The 19,514-nt window shown below is 38.5% G+C and overlaps 1 protein-coding gene across 2 annotated transcripts; it reads right to left on the bottom strand.

Annotated features, from left to right (window-relative positions):
* Positions 1–565: 565 nt before the first annotated feature.
* LOC127661721 (HHIP-like protein 1) lies at positions 566–18,613 on the bottom strand. Of its 2 annotated transcripts, XM_052152561.1 has the most exons (10): positions 18,456–18,603; positions 18,122–18,336; positions 9,896–10,542; positions 9,435–9,578; positions 7,960–8,288; positions 6,132–6,258; positions 5,761–5,906; positions 5,510–5,591; positions 2,590–2,672; positions 566–2,476 (listed from the first exon to the last, which is right to left on the bottom strand). In XM_052152561.1, exons 2-10 carry the CDS (start codon positions 18,185–18,187, stop codon positions 1,791–1,793), a joined length of 2,310 nt encoding a protein of 769 aa, XP_052008521.1. In that variant the 5' UTR covers positions 18,188–18,336; positions 18,456–18,603; the 3' UTR covers positions 566–1,790. The 2 variants fall into 2 exon arrangements, with proteins under 2 accessions (XP_052008521.1, XP_052008520.1); XM_052152560.1 differs by having other exon boundaries at positions 18,122–18,613.
* Positions 18,614–19,514: the final 901 nt, after the last annotated feature.

Genomic DNA, 19,514 nt, shown 5'->3' with positions numbered 1-19,514 from the left:
TGTAGACAAAAATATATTTGTGCCACCATATTAAATTATTTCATTATAAAACAAACATTTTATTTAAAAAAAATAATAATTTAATTGATGACTTGGACCAAATAATAAAGAAAAGCAGCTAATAAGTGCCCAATATAGATGGGAACTCCTTCAATACTGTTTAAAAAGCATCCCAGGATGATACTTCAAGGAGTTGGTGGAGAAAATGTCAAGAGTTCATGTCTGCAAATTCTTGGCAAAGGGTGACTACTTTGAAGATGCTAAAATATAACATAGTTTTGATTTATTTTGGATTTTGTTTAGTCACAACATAACTCCCATAGTTCCATTTATGTTATTCCATAGTTTTGACTTTACTATTATTCTAAAATGTGAAAAAAAATAAATAATAATTACAATAAAGAATGAGTGTTTCAAAACATTTGACCGGTAGTGTATGTGTGTGTGTGTGTGTGTGTGTGTGTGTGTGTGTGTGTGTGTGTGTGTGTGTGTGTGTGTGTGTGTGTGTGTGTGTGCCTTATCTGAAAATATTTTTTGAAAATGACAGTAAATCCAGGAATGATTAAGCAAACACTTTTATTTACATTTTTAAATTCTTAATGTCCAGCATTGCGTTTTGATAAAATCATCACAAATCTGTGCAACAATAGCATTCAGCATGAAAAAATAGCATTATTTACATAAAAATAACCTGAATTGATTTTGAAAAAGACAATCTGAGAGAAAAATATTACATTGTCAGTATGTGTGTCTATCTATATGTGTTCTACCTGTGACAGACTGGTCACCTATTCAGGGTTTCCCTGCCTTCAGACCAGGGTAGCTGGGAAAGGCTCCAGCACCCCTGTGACCCTAGATAGGATAAGGATATAGATGGATTGACGGATAGATGAACAATCTGAGAAATTCTTGATCTCAGGTATGTTAGATGGATTTATTTTAAGCACATTTTCAAATTTTATTAATTTAATTTCACTGCTGTATTATAAGAAACAATTTTATGAAATAATGATTAATACATTTGTCTTTTCAACTGGCAAAACAATGTTCACCATCCAACTGTCTTTTGTTGTGTGAGATGGTCAACAACTCACAGTGCAGTGTAAACAATGCATGATTCAGTGTTGAAGTTTATTATTGATTATTAGAATATTTATTATATCTAAGATTTAATATTACCTGTGAGACCTGTGTTTATTTGACACTTGTTAGGTATAATATATTTTTTTTAATGTACAGTAGCTAACTCTATACAGTACATCTATAGAGTTTAGATTGGAATAAACAAATTTCCATAATTTTACAAATAGAAAAGCCTCTGATTCTCTCCAGCTTGCTGGGATAGTGATGCCATTAATGGATGGGGACATATTCTTAGTCATAGTCTTTTACAACAATGTAAATTATGTCAACATTTACCCACCCTCGTGTTGTTCCAAACCCATTTATTTCCTGCATGAAACCCAAAAGGAGATGTTGAGCAAACTGTTAGTCTCAGTCACCATTCACTTTCATTGCCACTTTATTCTATATAATTAAAGTGACTGAAACAGTCAGTCCCTAACATTCTGCCTAACATTTCCTTCTGTCTTCCACCAAAGAAAGAAAGTAATATGGGGTTGGAACAACATAAGGGTGAGTAAATAATAACAAAATTTTCATTTTTGCATAAACTAACCCTTTAAATGAGAAAACATTATTTTCTGTCAATTACAATAGGCAGCTTTTTCTATAAATGACAGCTGAAAGATGGAATGAGCTGTATAAGAACAACACAGCCTATAATAACATCAAATCATTCTCTCCAACATAATTGCATTTTCATAATGGCCACAAATCACCCCTACATCCTCTTCATGAGAACAATTATTTTTACCAATTTTGGCATGTTTGCAGTGTAGTAGAGACCGTTCGGTCCCTTCACACTCCACATCATCCAGTAGGATGCTGAGCCCTTTGCCTCCTGCCCCCAGCTCTGCTCTCTTAGCCACCCGGATGGCCACTGGAAATCCCAACTGCTTGCAGACTACAGCCGCAGCCTTAATATTAAACAAGTCATCACACACTGTGCCCCATTCACCACGTACAAAGATCTCCAATCGGCCATGGTCTTTTCGGCCATCAGCGCTGACCAGCCTCACTGTTCCAGTGCGAGACTTGCCTCCCCGGTTCCCTTTCCTCCTGGTCTTGTCTCGGCCTCGTTTGCCAGGTCTGCCCCTTTGGGTCTTTGCAGTGGGCTTGGGTGTAGGTGTCCAATATGCTGCCCTTGGAGTTGACAAAGAGGGAGGCTTGGGCCGCGGGGTACTGTGAAATGTGCGTGGCTGTTGTGTAGATGGTCGGACTGTGGTCACTGGAGCCACCCTCAGAGTTGTTTGTGGTACTCGTGGACGGGGAGTTGTCGTGGTACTGGGTTTGGTTGGTTTTGGCTTGGGAATGGCAGTTGTTGTTAGTGCAGTTTTTTTGTTAATAACAAACTCTGTGAAAGCATGTCAAACAGGTAAATTAGTGTACTGAAACTGAAGCAGAAAATAATCAGTAATGTTGACTCATGCCTCCAATGGGAATAAGGGGAATTGACTGTGTCTTTACCTTCCTTAGGGCTGAAATGAATCAGTTTTCCCTTTATGTTGACTGGAGTGGGCTTGTAGCTGCACTTGCCTGGAGGGGCCCTCCTATATAGAAAATAAAATTATCAGCTGTTTATTTCACAGATGTTGAATTCAAGTGTAAAAAAACACAATTTACACCCTACAGAACAAATGTCAGGCACATTCACAAACCATTTTTATCATTTGAAACTCCAGAATATTTTCTATGTAGTTTTCAAACGTTTTGTGGCACTCAACATATGAAACCCTCTAGACATAAAGTAACACTTCACTCCTTTAAAGGGATAGTTCACCCAAAAATCATTCAGAGGTGGGTAGTAATGTGCTACATTTACTCTAGTTACTTTTTGGGAACAAAAATAACTTTTAGAGTAGGTTTGAAAGTGGGTAGGGGAGTGCGGGGCCCAAACTAACGTGGGGCTAGTTGTAACACACATGGTTTAAATGATCCATACATGCTGGTAAGACAAAACTTATTTGGAAGATATCACCAAAAGTTCATTTTAAAGTAGCAAAAGTAAAAATTCACAAGAAAGTAAGTTTTCATCTCTGTTTTTACTGTTTATTTAAAATGAGGCAAACTTGGTATCATTTTAATCTCCAATCTTTTAGCTAGCATCCTACATAGTCTTTTAATTCTCAGCTAGCCAACAGAAGTGACCAGCCAGGTTTAGATCCTAGTTGCACCGACTGGGCACATTGTAACACTGCGTTACAATGTGCCTCAATTACAAAAATCTATATGCAATTCCATACAGTTGTAATGAGTAGTTGCTGTGATGGGAGACGGAAGTGCAGGCTTTTAATGAAGATGATGATAGTAATACAAATAAACGTGAATTCAGGAAACAACAAACAAGAACTGAACTCATGTAGCAACAAACAAGATCTGACAGAGGGAACAAAACTAGAGGAAAAGCAAAACTTGAGAAAGCAGGAGTAAATGAAGGAATGGAGAACAGGTGAGGATGATGGGAACAGATGGCTATGATGAGGGCAGTGCACCATGGGAAATGTAGTTCAAAAGACAAAAACTATATCAAAATAAGAGTCCTCGGAAACATAAAGGTGACACACTGACATAAACCCCAAAATAATGTAGTTCAGTATAAAAGTAATCCATTAGTCTCCAGTGGTTAAATCAATATCTTCAGAAGCGATGTGATATATTAATGTGTGGATGAGAAACAGAGAAACAGATCACTTTCACATTCTTCTTGTGTTTTTGGTGATTCACATTCTTCTCTGCATATTGCCCCCTGCTGAGAAGGAAAAAGAATATCTAGCAAAAAATGACAAATATTTATTTGTTTCTCACCTACACCTATCATATCACTTCTTAAGATATGGATTTAACTACTAGAGTCTTATGGGTTACTTTTATGTTACCTTTATGTGGTTTTTGGAGCATAACAATTTTGGCACCCATTCACTTGCATTGTACTGACCTACAGAGCTGAAATATTCTTCTAGAAATCTTAATTTGTGTTCTGCAGAAGAAAGGAAGTCATACACATCTACAATGGCATGAGGCTGAGTAAATGATGAGAAAATTAAAATTTTTGGGTGAACTATTTCTTTAAAGTGATAACTCTATAACCCATGTGACCTTCTGTATTCTGTGGAACACAAAAGATGTTAGACAGAATGTTAGAGACTGGCAGTCTCAGTCACCATTCACTTTAAAAATAGTGACTCTGTCTAATATCTGTCTAATATAATATTATAGTAAAAAAAAGGACTTACATTTTTAATGTTTCTCACCCACATCTATCATATCATTTCTGAAGACATTTATTTAACTACTAGAGTCATATGGATTACTTTTATGTTGCCTTCATTCGCTAGACGTGATGCGATACCACGATAATCATACAATAAATTATTATAAATGACAATAAAAGCAGATGTTACAACAGTCAGATTGAACAGTCTGTTAATTGAATATACCTACAGTATGGACATACATTTTCTACGGCATATCTCAAGGTGATAGTACACGATCCCACATACATAGCAGGGCAAAGTTATGAATCACATCAAAATTCAGTCTATTACCATTTTTAATTTTCATGAACCCATGCAGTATTCTGTTGTTATTTCGTCTATCTCCATGTGAAAGGGAATCGGAAAGTCAAAATGAGCCAGTGTATGTGTGTGTGTGTGTGTGTGTGTGTGTGTTTCTATGACAGCTCTGGTTGAAGAGAACGAGACCTCAAACACAACATTCTGTAGGTCTGTGACATCCTCGGCTAAAATAAAGTTGTTTTGAACTGGCTAGTGTCACCCCGGCTTTAATATACTGTTATGAGAATATTTTAGGCCCGTTTTTGACTGGGCTGCCCAGCATGACATCACAGAAAATAGAAACCATTTAAAAAATTGAATGCCCTGTCATGGCTGGTTAGGACAAAAAATCTGATTAACATGGAAAAGATTTTTATCGTGTGTTGCAGCCTCGCGTCTGGTATGGTGTGGTGTGACAGTGGGAATTATTTTTATTTCATGGTATATTTTCATCAGGATCTTGCTGAATAAAATACAGTCTTCTGAAGACAATCCAAGCCTTTTCTATAATCAGAGAGCATTAGAAAATATTTTACACAGAGGGAAAGTTCCATTGTATCAATAGTTTTAACTGTGGTATTTGCAGATCAAGATCACAGTAACCAAAGGTAAAAGTAAAAGTGGAGTTTACCTTGCAATAGTTTACTTCCACATTTCAAACCCACAAATTTGAAAAGGGTCCATAATAACAACATGGGTTGGAATGACATGAGGGTGAGTAAATAATAACATAATTAATTTGTACAGTGTTTTATAAACTGGATATTAACTTGCATATCAGGCACCACAGACTAAATCCTGTAGTATTATAACGTGTGATGCATTATGTGTACCTTGATGGATCCACTATTTTATATACCACTCCTGCTCTGGCTTTTGCACTGGCCGCTCCTGTTGCAAGGAAGTAAAGCTCTCCTAAAAAACACAGGAAACAGTGATCTATGTAAGAATGTGTCACCCTGAAAAAGTAGCTAACATTTTGTATTAAAATGTAGATGATCTAAAAATAAAAAGTCTAATATGAATAAAGATGCAAAGAAATAAAAATCACATTGAAATACACTGATCTGTTTCTCAAAGTTACCTGCCTCATCTTCTCCAAAAGATATGATATATTTGTAATAGCTGTTTATAAGTTTAGGGAAACTACAAGTTTTGTCACTGCCCATACAAATCTCCTTATAGGTCCATTTTCCAGTATCAGGGTTCTCCTGTAGTGACATCAGTCGCCTAGGATGCATAGGACAGGAAGGATATTTGATTGAATCGGTTCATAGTGAAGCTACTGAAATAAATAATTCATTATGGGAAAGTGATTAATCGTTTATGGAAATAAATAATGTATTAGTCCTGTTTTGTTATTTGTGTTAATTCATTTATAATTGTACACTATAATATATGAAGAAAGATGATTTAATTTTGTATTAGGTCAGGAAGAACAGAAAACATACATACCCACTCATAAAATCCCCAAAGATGTACAGACCATTAAGATTAGGCATCTGGCAGCCTCTGTAGATGTAGCCACCAGTTACAGACTTGCCAACTTTATGTGGATAAGCAAAAATCGGAAGGATATCATCTAAACAAAAAAGGAAAACAAGTCTGTTCAGGGAAAGGTTTGGTTAAGTGCTTGAAGATACAGATAATCAAAAAGTATACTAAGTGACACAAGCACACTTTTCTAGCCAAATATTTAAAACAAGTTTGTTAGGTATCTATAAAACAATAGATATATACTGTTCAAAATGAACACAAAAAGTATTTGAACACTTTCTTGTAAAACATTAGTATAACATGTCTTAATGTGATGAACTACACCTGTGATAACTCTATTAGGACATTTGTGTGAACTTGAGCAGAACTGAAAATGACCTTTTGGTCAATTTGGTGAAAAGTATTTGCAAAAATAGATAAGAAAAGTTAGGTTAGTTTTGTGAAAAGGTCATCATTTATTTGCTGATGCCACTTGGTTTAATATTTAGTTATCTAATACAGTGGTTCTTCAACTGTTGCCACACAATGATGCCCTTGCAGCTATGACAGGTTGGTGTGTCATTGCAAATGGCACATAGATGCACATGGAAACCGCAACCACAGAAATGGATAAATGGCTAATTCTGAAGTCTACAAATGTTGAGGAAATTGTGGACAATCTGTCTGAGTCGACTAAACCGTCTACTTCCACCAAACATAAGACACAGTGTTCGAATTGATGGGGAGAGGGGGAGGGGGGTGTCCCGTCCCGTCCCGGACAAGGCATCCTACTTGTGTTATTAAACCTATTGACTTTTTCTGCCGAAAGGAAAGGGAGTTACAGCATTAAATACAGCTTATTAAAAACACAAAAAATATATGCACTACAGGTTGATCTACTGATCAGTCTAATTTGTTGCAGTTACTGGTAAATGGTCTGCACTTATATAGTGCCTTTTTAACCTTAGCAGTATTCAAAGTGCTTTACACTGATTCACACACATTCACTGCCATTGGGAGCAACTTGAGGTTCAGTGTCTTGCCCAAGACTTCAGCATGTGGTGTCATGTGGGCCGGGAATCGAACCACCAACCCTGCAATTGGTGGACAACCCGTTCTACCACCTGAGCCACAGCCACCCCCGTTACTGCCATTCATCAGTTACACACTTGAAGGGAAACTACATGAGGATACGCTCTTCTGCTCGGTCTTGGAGGGGAATGTACAGGCAGTGACATTTTTACCAAATTAGACACCAAAATAAGAGCGATGGGACTTTCATGGGATAACTGCGTTGGTGTATGTACGGATGGCACGGTGTAAAGGTAGGTAAAAACAAGGGACTCTGAGGCAAAGATTTTAAAAGTGTTAAGTTTATACACTATATTATACTGTACATAGTGAGTCTCTAGCCAGTAGATCACTTGATCCTGAGCTTAACAGTGTTCTCAAAAGTGCAAACAAAATAGTTAAGCACATAAAATCTTGTTCAACAAACAGCAGATTGCAAGCCACCCTTTGCAATGAGATAGGCTCGGAGCACGAAGCATTGCTGTTTCATATCAAAGTCTGATGGTGTATGGCTTCACTTCAATATCAATTTTGGGGTCGGAATTTGAAACTTCAAGAACCACTGATCTAATACAATGAAATGACCTAAGTGTCCAAATACCTTTTGGGGCCACTGTATTTACCCTCAAATACCTCTCCAAAAGACCACTAGAACCAGGCCGAAAACAGTTGTGAGAGGAAACTGAATGAAATAGGGGTTGTCTCCAAAAAGGTCAAATTTGACAAGCATCCTTACTGAGTGAAGAGTTGGAGCATAGTTTGTTGTCGTAACATGAAAAGCCCTCTTTTGCCCTCCATCCATAATTCCCTCCTTTTTCGATTAGGTCCACTTCCTCATATTTATTCTGCCCAACATCCCCACAGAACATTCTGCCCTGCCCCAGGCCACTGATTGTTTCGCCTCTGTCGATGGAACATCTCCACATGTTCCTCACGCCATAGGCATAGATTTCTGGCTTTGTGTCCTTCTCTCCCACAAACGGATTGTCTGGTGGTATACTGTAGGGGGCGCCATAGTCATTGTTGTCAACGTCAATTCGCAAGACCTTGCCAAGGAGAGTGGACCTGTAAATCATAGTGTTGTTTTTGCACAATAGCTTTTTATAAACTTGCATGTTTATGAGTTTTAAATGAGAGGTTTTCTTAACAAGCAATAATTATACTATACATTAATACTCAGCTGTACAGAGTCATTTATAAAACATATGAATAGGGTTTTATAATGACATTAGAAAAATGTGAATAATTTGTGCCTTCAGATCCCGATATTTTTTAAACATTAGTGTCATCTGTGCTCTTTTTCTTTCTCTCTCTATCTCTCTGCATCCTTTCTAACCTCTCGCTAGCCTTCATAGCCCACAATGACCTATGTCAATATTAACATTGGTCTGTGAAGAGGCCTCTTGTTTACTTTCCCTCTCGTAAAAAGAAATGATGCTCTACTCCAGATTTAGGATGGTCCTTAACTCAACTAATTTGACTGAAATGAAAAGGACCTCTAGAATCAAACAAACACCAATAATCATTTTTTATTTAATTATAAAAACTTCTGACATGCTGTAAACCAACTCTAATATATGCAAACAAATATTTCAACAATAAGCTTTGCAATATCAAACATACTGTATATTTAAACATACCTACTTCAATAAAATAAAACAAATAATATATATATATATATATATATATATATATATATATATATATATATATATATATATATATATATATATACACAGGAAAGCAGAATAATATTCCTGTAGAAATATCTAAAAATCCTTAAAACAAGGTCAATTTGATTTATCTTGTTTTAGAAACAACACTGCATAAGATATTTAGGTTTTTCAGCTAAAGTATTTTTAACATGTGTATTTTGTCTTACTGTATTGGCAGAGTTTTTATTGTCAAAACAAGTGAAAAAATCCACTAGTGCTGAAGAAGTAATCCAAAGTATTCAGAATATGTTACTGACCTTGAGTAATCGAATACATTACAAAAGACATTTTACAGCATGTATTCTGTAATCTGTAGGGAATACATTTCAAAAGAAACCCTCCCAACCCTTATATATATATATATATATATATATATATATATATATATATATATATATATATATATATATATATATATATATATATATATATATACGTGCTCAGTAACAACACAAGTACAAATGTGTAATATAAAGAAAGATAAAGGATTATTTACTTGTTTTGGGAATTTCCAAACTTTCCAAAAGGGTCTCCTGCTTTACCACCATCTCCTATGAATATGTACAGGTAGCCATCTAAACCAAAGAGCAGCTGACCTCCATTGTGGTTTGATGCAGGCTCGACAACTTCTAAAAGTGTCCTGTGAACCAAAATTGGCATAAATATATATCTAAAAAATCATAATTTTTATTGACAAAATCATTTAAAACCATGAATCTAAAGAGAAAATTCGATCTTCTAATGAATTCTTTGCTTATTAATTTGGTAAAATTTTGCAATAAAGTTATATTTGTTAGCATTAGTAGTATATTATTAGTAGTATATTATTATTTGTTCAAATTAGTGTTTTCATTGTTAGTTAATGTTAGTTCATTACATATTAACTGGGGTGGCTAACTGTGTCGTATTATCCTTGTGCTGACCCCTTTTTAATGACTAGCAGTCCCCTCTCCTCACCTTTCTGAGGAGTGATCCAGCATGTTCATATCTGCATCAGACAAGGTGAATTCACTGATGCGAATCTTCTCCTGCTTCTTCACAGACACAGAGTAGTAGACATAGGCCTTTTTCACCTCTGTGAAACGAGGGTGAAGGGCAATGCAAAGGAACCCTCGCTCATCCCCTGCCCAAGGTGATGTTAGAACAGCCTTGGTCAGATTCAGGAAGGGCCTGTCGATTCTAGAGCCATTCGGCAGGTAGGTCCACACATAACCCAGTTGCTCTGCGACAAAGAAACGGTGAGTGCCATCATTTGCATGAACCATTGCAACAGGATTGCGAAGACCATTTGCGACTTCTTCCAGGCATAACTGAATACAGCCTTGCGGATCTGCCTGAACATCACCCAGGTTTGCATTGAGCTCATCGTTGGAGAGGACGTTTGGATAACAGTACTCTGGATCCTTCAGTTCCAGATGTTTGCAGAACTTAGTTTGGTCTTCCTCAATAGCATACGTTTCATTGTTATTGGTCAGAAGACTGAGAGTATAACGGCAATGGAGCCAGTAATCACTACAGTAGTTCCCACAGAGACCAGGAAGCTCCCGCATTGGAGTGTTGGCATCTTCTGCATCATACAGGTGAGCTGAATATGGTGAGCATTCCTGAAATATGGAGAACTAAATGGAGATTTATTCAATAATGTGATATAAAGAAATGGTTAGCACAAACATGAAAAGTTTGTAATTATTTACCCATGTCATCCAAACCAATAAGACTGTTTTTCTTCTGTTGAACACAAAATAATTTAGCAAACACTGATTGACACACAGTAAAATAGCAGTGGATAGCAAGGCTGAACATTAACTTTTTCGCTAACCGGCCACTGTGGCTAGTGGTATTTCAAAGTCACTAGCCACTCAGTATTTTCACTGGCCAAATATTCCCATCCCACAAAAAGTGATGAAACTAACTGGAGACTGGCATAGGGCATTGTTTCCACTCAGCTGTCATTCGCTGCTACTGTCAAGCAACTGTTGATGCCGAACACAACAGCACTTTGCGCATTTTTGCAAATGCCAGCCGGATGCTTTTTTAAGGTCCGAAAAAGAGGACATGTCTGGGAAAAAGAGGACGTATGGTCACCCTACTTTATATGAATAGATCTGATTCTGAGTGAATGAGGACTTAAATTTCAGACTGTTCAACATGCAAAGTGATTGTATGCCTTTAGACTTGGAATACTACATAGAAGTTGCATGGATTATGCATGGACTATTTTTATTTGTGCTTTTTAAGTTTTAAAATGAGGCATTATTCACTGCCATTGTATGGAAATCAGCTATCACGATGTCCTTGAAAATATCCTTTTGTGTTCTACTGAAGAAATAAAGTCAAACGTGTCTGGAACAACATGAGGGTGATTAAATGATAAGAGAATTTCCATTTTTGGGTGAACTATTCCTATAGCTCAACTGTAGAGTTCCTGTAGCAGATTGATAGAGCATGCAATGCCATGGTCATGGGTTTGATTCCAAGGAAACACATAGTGATACAATGGATAACTTGAATGCAGAGTAAGTTGCTCATGATAAAAAGTGTTTAAAAATACATAAATTGAAATATAAGGCACTGGGGAAGTTTCCTAGAGACAGATCAAGATTACTACATGACACTCAAAAATTAAGCTTTGTGAAGTAATATTCAGTTACCTTTTAATATGAGCACTGACTTGCTACTATGATCAATACACCTTCACTGAGTTTCAAGTTAATCTTATAATCACTCAGATAGTCAATTCAGCTGAAGCACATTTAATTTGGCTGTGTAATCCTTTTTGTCCATCTCCTCCTTCCATAGTCTGGCAAACGTGGCACTCTGCATGTCCTCTCTGCAGTCGGGATCCCACGGTTCAATCCAGCAGCTGGTGATGATCGTTTTAGCTATAAATACAGTAGCGCTGGACATTTTGGACCAACCAAACCCTCATTAAGTCTTAGCCACAACACCACACCCATTGCAGGACTCGGCCAGCCTTGGCAACAAAACTGCCAGCTCTGGACTTGAAATCTTCTGAGATTACTGTAATGACATTTATCAAATAATGGACCTAAAGTGATTTGGATCTATGGGATAACTCACTCGTAAAACTTTAAAGATAGTGTAATCAATAGCGGATACTGGCATAGTTGATATTTAGGCTTTGAAGCCACAAAAAGCACATAAAGGATGCATTAAATGAATCCATAAGACTCCAGTGGTTAAATGTACGTCTTCAGAAGGGACATGATAGAGGTGGGTGAGAAACAGCTCAATATTTAAGTTACTTTTTACTCTAAATCTCCACTTACACAGACATGAAAAGTGGAGGGGTATACATCCTATTCTTAGTCTTGGTGTGCTTGGAAGGAAAAACCTTAGAAGACCTGGGGTTGAAATAAGTTGTACTGAGTGACGATGTCAAAGAAACACTTGACTCAGCAAAAGTTCATTGTAGTTTTCAAGAACAAGAAAAATTAATAGGTTGTTGAGTTAATCGGGTATACCATACAGTCCTGTATTTTCAGATCAAGGAGTGCTGTCCAGGCTAAGACGACTAGTAAAAGCTGTCAATGAGACATACTTTTTTTTTGTCTTATTTTGACTGATATACTGCATATCGCATATAATTAGTTTAGTTGCCATGCTGACAATCCAAACATATTTAATATGCTGTTTCACTGACAAGATTTAGACTGATCTCACAGGAAAATCGGCAACAGACAGCAACATTCGTTCTATACTTTCTGAAATTCGGAACTACTCCCACCAATGTCCAAAGATACAACTGCTTTTGAGGCCAACATTACTGAGGACAGAACTGCCTTCTTTTACAACTTTTTTGAATGGATGTGATGTCAAAGGCACAGCAAGTCCAATTTTTGGAAACTTCTGAGTAATGATTACATTAATATACTCCTTTCACTTACTTCTTTGTAAATGTATCTGGCATGTGACATCAAAGGCACAACACAAACAAACATTCTGAACTAACATGGCGATTTCCTATGTGATGTGACCATGTTACAAGTTTAGAGTAAACACTTCGGAGAGCATCTCTAAATGTCTCCTTTTGTAAACAATGCAGGGAAAAGCACTAATTTCTGCACTCTCTTTTCTTCAGATGCAATGTTTATTTTTATCATGCATATACCCTCTGGTCCTATTGTCCTTCAATATTTTCTTTCCATTGTCCAATCATTGTATTATAATTTTTTTCTCCCTCTTTTGAATCATTTTGTTTATATGGTTCTGTAATGATGAGCCTTTGCATAAAATCAGAATCTCTGATTTATCAAACTCCACATGGAATCCATTCTGAAACAGATGGTCCCAGAATTTGATCTCTCATCCACAGCACTTGTTCCACTCATGGGACCTCAAATTCCCTTAGCTTGTATGTTTGTGAGTGTCACTCATTAAGCAATTATGAGGTTTCAGCTTCATCTTAAAGCTATTCTATGCTGAAATTACAAACTGAGAAGTAGGAGCTGAGAAGAGAAGATACATTATTGCAACACTCTTTAACAGGAAAGGCTGTGTGAAACACAAACATTTAAACTGTATCTGGTTTGTTTTTTTCCCCTGATAATATTGAAATCTAAAGACACTGTCAGAGTGAGACAAAGAGACCCAAGAGCAGAGGAACAGGTCACACAATTTATTGACAATAAATTATCACTTCAGCAGGGCTGGGAAAGCAAGGAGAACCCGGCACAGACTGCAGTACAAAGGCGATGAGTGTGTTCATCTGTGTGTGTGTGTGTGTGTGTGTGTGTGTGTGTGTGTGTGTGTGTGTGTGTGTGTGTGTGTGTGTTGTGGTCGTGTAGCAAACAGATCCTCGAGGAATCAACCATGAAGAATGTGTTCGTAGGTGTGTGTATGTGTCGTGGTAGTAAGGAGCAGATCCATGAGGAATCCTCCGTTGAAAAGTCGTGTGTGCAGAGAGAACAAGTGCACAGCAAACTGGAAGGTAACCACACTCCAGACAAACAGGCAGAGATGGGCAACCAATATAGATATATGAGACAGGACCAACTAAGGCAGAGAGAGTGAGGTGAGTTACTTGAACACAACAACAATATAGCAAAGATCATGACACAACGAAGGGTTTCCATGGTTGTTAAAATCCATCTTCCACTCATCCCCCTACCTGATCTGGACAAGATGGCAAGTAATGGGTAAATCCAACTTCGCAAAAATGCTCCCTGCAAGAGTTCGAAAGTTGAGGACATCAACGGCAAAGGATAACGATACTTCACCATGATGTCATTCAGCCCTTGATAACCTATACAAAGTCTAAGCGAGCCATTCTTCTCCATGAAGAGAACCCCACACCTGCCAGAGAACAGGAAGGGTAGATGAGACCACTGCCAGAGAATCACTGATATACCTGTTCATGGCCTCCATCTCAAGAGCCTGAGAGCGAATACAGCCTTCCCTGAGGAGAAGAAGTGCCAAGGAGGAAATAAATAGCACAGCTGAATGGGTGATGAGGAGAAAGGGTCGCATTTCGGGACTGGCTGAACACTGCCCTCAAGTCATGGTATGCCAATGGTACACCAGATAATTCCACCAGTTCATCCTGCAACTAAACACAAGACTGGACAGGAGAGGCAGCAGAGTTAAGACAAACAGTACGAACTCTAAGCAAGAACAGTACTGATTGACCAGTCTATTTGTGGGTTGTGCGTTACCAACCAAGGATGCCACAACACTATCTGCGCCATCAGATATTGGATCAGGTAAAAGAACAACTTATTCGAATGATTTCCAGAGACAAAGGTGACTGGCTTGGTGGAATGGGTGATGACGGTCCGGGGGGTGTATGGGCTGTGATTGGTTTGTCCTACTGGAACCTCGGAACTTGCCACTAGGAAGCCACATCAATGTCCATAAAGATCCATTCAGCTCTGGAATCCACCAATGCGGAGACAGCATGACTGGTTGATTCATACTGCAGCTGGGCCGGGAGAAGAGTGCGTAATCCGGGGTTTTTGTCCAGGGGTAACCCCCTGCCTGATAACAAGTGGTGTCTATTTATTGGACATGAAATGGAGAAATGGCCAGGATGGGCACAATGTAAACAGAGTCCTTGAATGAGGTGTTGCTGCTTCTCCTCTGGAGAAAGCTGAGTCCTCCCAGTCTGCATGGGCTCTGCCTCGCACCACAATTCAGATGACCTGGCAGTTGGAGAATGGTGGTGGCGACCTAGGGACAGGCACTGATCCACTGGGATGGCCAGGTCCACCAAGTCGTCAAAGCGGGGATGCAGGTCCAAAGTATAGATTTCATCCTGGATGTCGACAGATAACCCATGCAAAAACTTGTCCCACATGGCGTGAACATTCCACTCATTAGATGTGGTAAGGGTGAGAAACTAGATGGCACAGTCCACGACCCACCGGTTTCCCTGAGACAGTCCAGATAAAACCCTTGCCGCCTCACGACCTTGAGCCAAGCAATAAAAAATTCAGAGGAGCTCTATGGTGAATTGGAATGAAGCGCAACAGGGATGTCCATTGTCCCACATGGCGGTTCCCCATTCACCAGCCCTTCTATTGAGGAGCATGATGATGCATGACACCTTCAAACTTTACAATGGAAAAACTGAGGGCTGCAACAAGAAGTACAAGGAACATTATGAAAGAAAGGTGTGACAAGAGCCCGCCTCATCTGAGAACGGGGCTGGAGGATTGGGGCAGAGCTTGGATCATCCAGAAATGCCGGTGAGGGCGCATCATAGGTGGTATCGGGAGGCTGGCGGGGTTGTCGGATGACAGAGGTGAGCTCAGTGAGCTGCGATGCTGTCATCGCCAGAGAGCAGTTAAAAGCGGAGATCTGATCCAGCTGATGTCCCAGTAAGGCTCCCTGCTGAGACAGGGCAGAGCGAAGAGTGGATTCCTCCACTGGGTCCATCCTGCCTAGATTGTTCTGTTAGAGGAAGACAAAGAGACCCAAGAGCAGAGGAACAGTTCACATAATTTATTGACAATAAAAGGATCACTTCATTAGGGCTGGCGAAGAACCCGGCACCGACTGCAGTACGAAGGTGATGAGTGTGTTCGTCGGTGTGTGTGCGTCTTAGTCAGGTAGAGAGCAGATCTGTGAGGAATCCTCTGTGAAGTGTGTGTTCGTAGGCATGTGTATGTGTCATGTTAGTAAGGAGCAGATCTGGGAGGAATCCTCCTTTGAAGATTCATGTGTGCAGGGAGAACAAGTGCATACAATCTGGAAGGTAATCACACACCAGACAAATGGACAGAGATGGGAAACCAATGTAGATATTCGAGACAGGACCAACTAAGGCAGAGAGAGTGAGGTGAGTTACTTGAACACACAACAACAATCTAGCAAAGACCATGACACAACAAAGGGTTTAAGTAGGCAGTGAATAAGTAGAGAAACAGGTAATTAGGAAATGCTAATTAGTGATTGCATTAACTTTTTTTTTGGTACAAAATTCCAATATTAAAAAATCAGTCTGATCAGTGGCTGAAGCTGGAAGTGTTGTTGATTGTATGGGCATGTGTGTGCTCCATTTTCTGGGTGAAATGTCAGAAAAACTTAAAGTGAGTTGTATTTTTAGCTGTGAATGATATAATACAGGGAACAGGAATGTATGTTTTATTAACTCTACCCACCTAATCCAAACTCTTATCCTATCTGTCATTGGAGTATTATGTAATTTTTGCTAAAAAAATGCAACCGTAGTATCTCGCTCCCAAATGTTTATGTGTATATAATTACTTACTCGTTTCCATGGGACCAGAACCTACGTTTAGGAGGTTGCTCACGCATCAAGCTATCAATCACTCTGCAGGGAAAAGTAATCAGACTTGAACTGATTCAAAATGTCTGATGGGGATTTCGCTTGTCAGTAATTCAGCTGAATGGAGTTGATTTCAGGAAGCAACAAGTTGATTTGCTTGGTGATCATGTTGCATATTCAGATGCTTTTCTGTTCCCCACCTTCACACAGGATTATGATATATCCTCTCACTAGTTAGAGGGGAAGTGTATATTTTGCTTCTCTGCAGGTTGGAGATAGAACACAAGCAGCTCCCTGTGTCTGGGATAAAAGTCCCAACAAATGCAATCATTGAGCACAACTTCCTTACTGAGTAGCCATATGAATCAGGTAATAACATTCGCCAACCACACGCCCAGTGAAATCTCAACAATGTATGATAATTTGTCATCATTTAATCCAACAGCCCTGAAGATATAGTGATGTGAGGGGTTTTATTTGTATTCTGAATAAATTACTATATATAATTTAGGCATTAGTTTTGATTGGTTAAAAAATGGAACAGTAGGCAAGACTCTGACAATACTCAAAGTTAACTAACAACTCATGGTCTGACATAATTCGTTTCTGTGTACCAAAACTCTCTCTACATAAAGTCTGCTTACAGTTTTGGGTTAGTTTTTTTTTTTTCTAAAGAAATGAATACAGCACAAAGACCATAAGGAAGACATAGTAATTGTGAGTTTTCTATATATGGGTGACGCTCAAGAAACCAGTAAAGAACATATCCAAGTCATCAACATGTTCAAAAATCAAAATAAAGAAATAAGAAATGATTTCTATGCTTAAAGAAAATCCTATTTATGTTATGACATTATTTTCATGAAAATTAAGCAAAAATCCCATTATTTATAATGGTGATTCTCATTAATGTGAAGCAACATTACTGTATATATAGCCTAAATGCTGTACATGTTTTCACAAGGATATCCATTGTGTACAGTATTTGGGATTACTTCATTGACCTTGTGTAGGTTTATTGAATTATTATTTAAGAGTGAAATCCACATTAAATTACCTTAAATAGTAATACAGTATGTCACATTAATGCACATAAACATATTTTGTCTTTTTTTGCTAATAAAGAAGCGATGTAGACTTCTAAAACCTAATGCAATGATGTTACCTCCTTACTATAAACACTGATGAATTTAGAGTTTACAAGCAGTCTGTATTACATAATATAAACATTTCATAGATTCAATAATTCAATTAAACCTCCAAACCACTTATTTAATGCTAATTATATTTAAAATAATTTCAGCATCTTTTCTGGACATTGTTGGTTACTCTAACTGTAATTTTATGTATTTTAGGTAAATGTTTTTAAATACTATATTTACTGATATTTATTGATAGGGAGCAAAAAAAAAAAAACATGACCTGCGACTCACCTGGCAAAGAATGCTGCGGATATAATTCCCACAGGCCATGTATCCAGAGTGATCAAAGTAGTCCATGATCTGATAGAAGTGCTGGGATATTTGGTTATCCCTGTTTAAGTCACAGCATCCGAATTTGGCATACTCCTTGCAGAAGACCAGGGGCTCCGGGGGCTGGAAGGGAGGCTTGTAGTCCAGGCACTGTGGGTGGGCATTTCCCTGCAGAGCTATCAGGGATACCAGCACAAGCAAGCAATAAGCTCTCCACAATGTCATTCCACTCATCGCACAGAAGAAAACTCTGTGCTTGCTGACAAAGTTGGCTTGTGCTAATATTGAAAAATACCAATGTGTGTAGTTTCTCCGCAAGTTAGTTCCTCCACAAGTAGTTGTGGCTAGAGGTCAGCTGTCTCCCACAAACACATGCAGAGATACACACACACACACACACTCTACTCTAACATGTGGATCTAGGGGAGAGAAGGTAGCCGGAGTACAGCTACACAAGGCCCACTCATTCAACAGTCTGAACCACAGCCATGCCACAGACACACACTTGTACACACACATACACATCATTACACACAGGCTTCTATTCCCTCCCCCTTTCCACTCTGTCTCCTCCTCTGCCTTTCCCTATTTTTCCCTAGCTTTCTCTCGTTCTTTGGCAGAAGCATTCTTTCTTGTGGCTGGCCTACATCACACGCTTGGAGCCTCCCTCCCCCTTATTAACCCATTCCTCTGTCTTTGCTTTCTCTCACTGAGCAATTTAACTGCATAATAGTCTTCCTGCATAGTAATTTTTTTATTTTCGTCAACATTTTTGTTGATTGTCATGATTAATCACATTATTTTTCATAGTTAATTGTGATTAATCACAGATTTTGAGATACATCACAGATCACAGATACATACACACACATGCACAATGTGTGTGGAGGGGTGGTGGTGGTGGTGGTGGGGGGCTCATGAACACTCACATTAAAATGAAGACTCCAGTCATAGCAGTAACCTTATAAAAGCTGTTTAATTCTACATGGAGAGGGTCCGCACATGGTGGTTGCCATATTAGAGTGACGACCTGATATTTGACATGTTCACCCATTGATTTAAGTAATCATGGATGACTGTGAATAATACAGTTCTACAATGGCATCTGAAACTGAAAACTACTGCTGCTGCACCCAAGCCTCTAAGTGTCAATGTAAGTCTAACGGCCGTTTCACACATACTCCGTGTGCAGTGCGTATGCAGTGCTTTCACATATGCTGTGTTTGCAGTGCGCTACTGATCCGCAGTTTCTGTGTGCCACAAAATCAAAAATGTGTAAGTAATTTTGATTTTAAATCCAAACGTTAACTTTGACATTGTTTAAGACATTGAAACAGTATGAAAATTAATTGTA

Source organism: Xyrauchen texanus, chromosome 21 (assembly GCF_025860055.1).
Source record: "Xyrauchen texanus isolate HMW12.3.18 chromosome 21, RBS_HiC_50CHRs, whole genome shotgun sequence".
In the NCBI taxonomy this organism is placed as follows: domain Eukaryota; kingdom Metazoa; phylum Chordata; class Actinopteri; order Cypriniformes; family Catostomidae; genus Xyrauchen; species Xyrauchen texanus.
The sequence above is the reverse complement of the archived record's forward strand: the minus strand, read 5'-3'. Positions and strand labels throughout refer to the sequence as shown.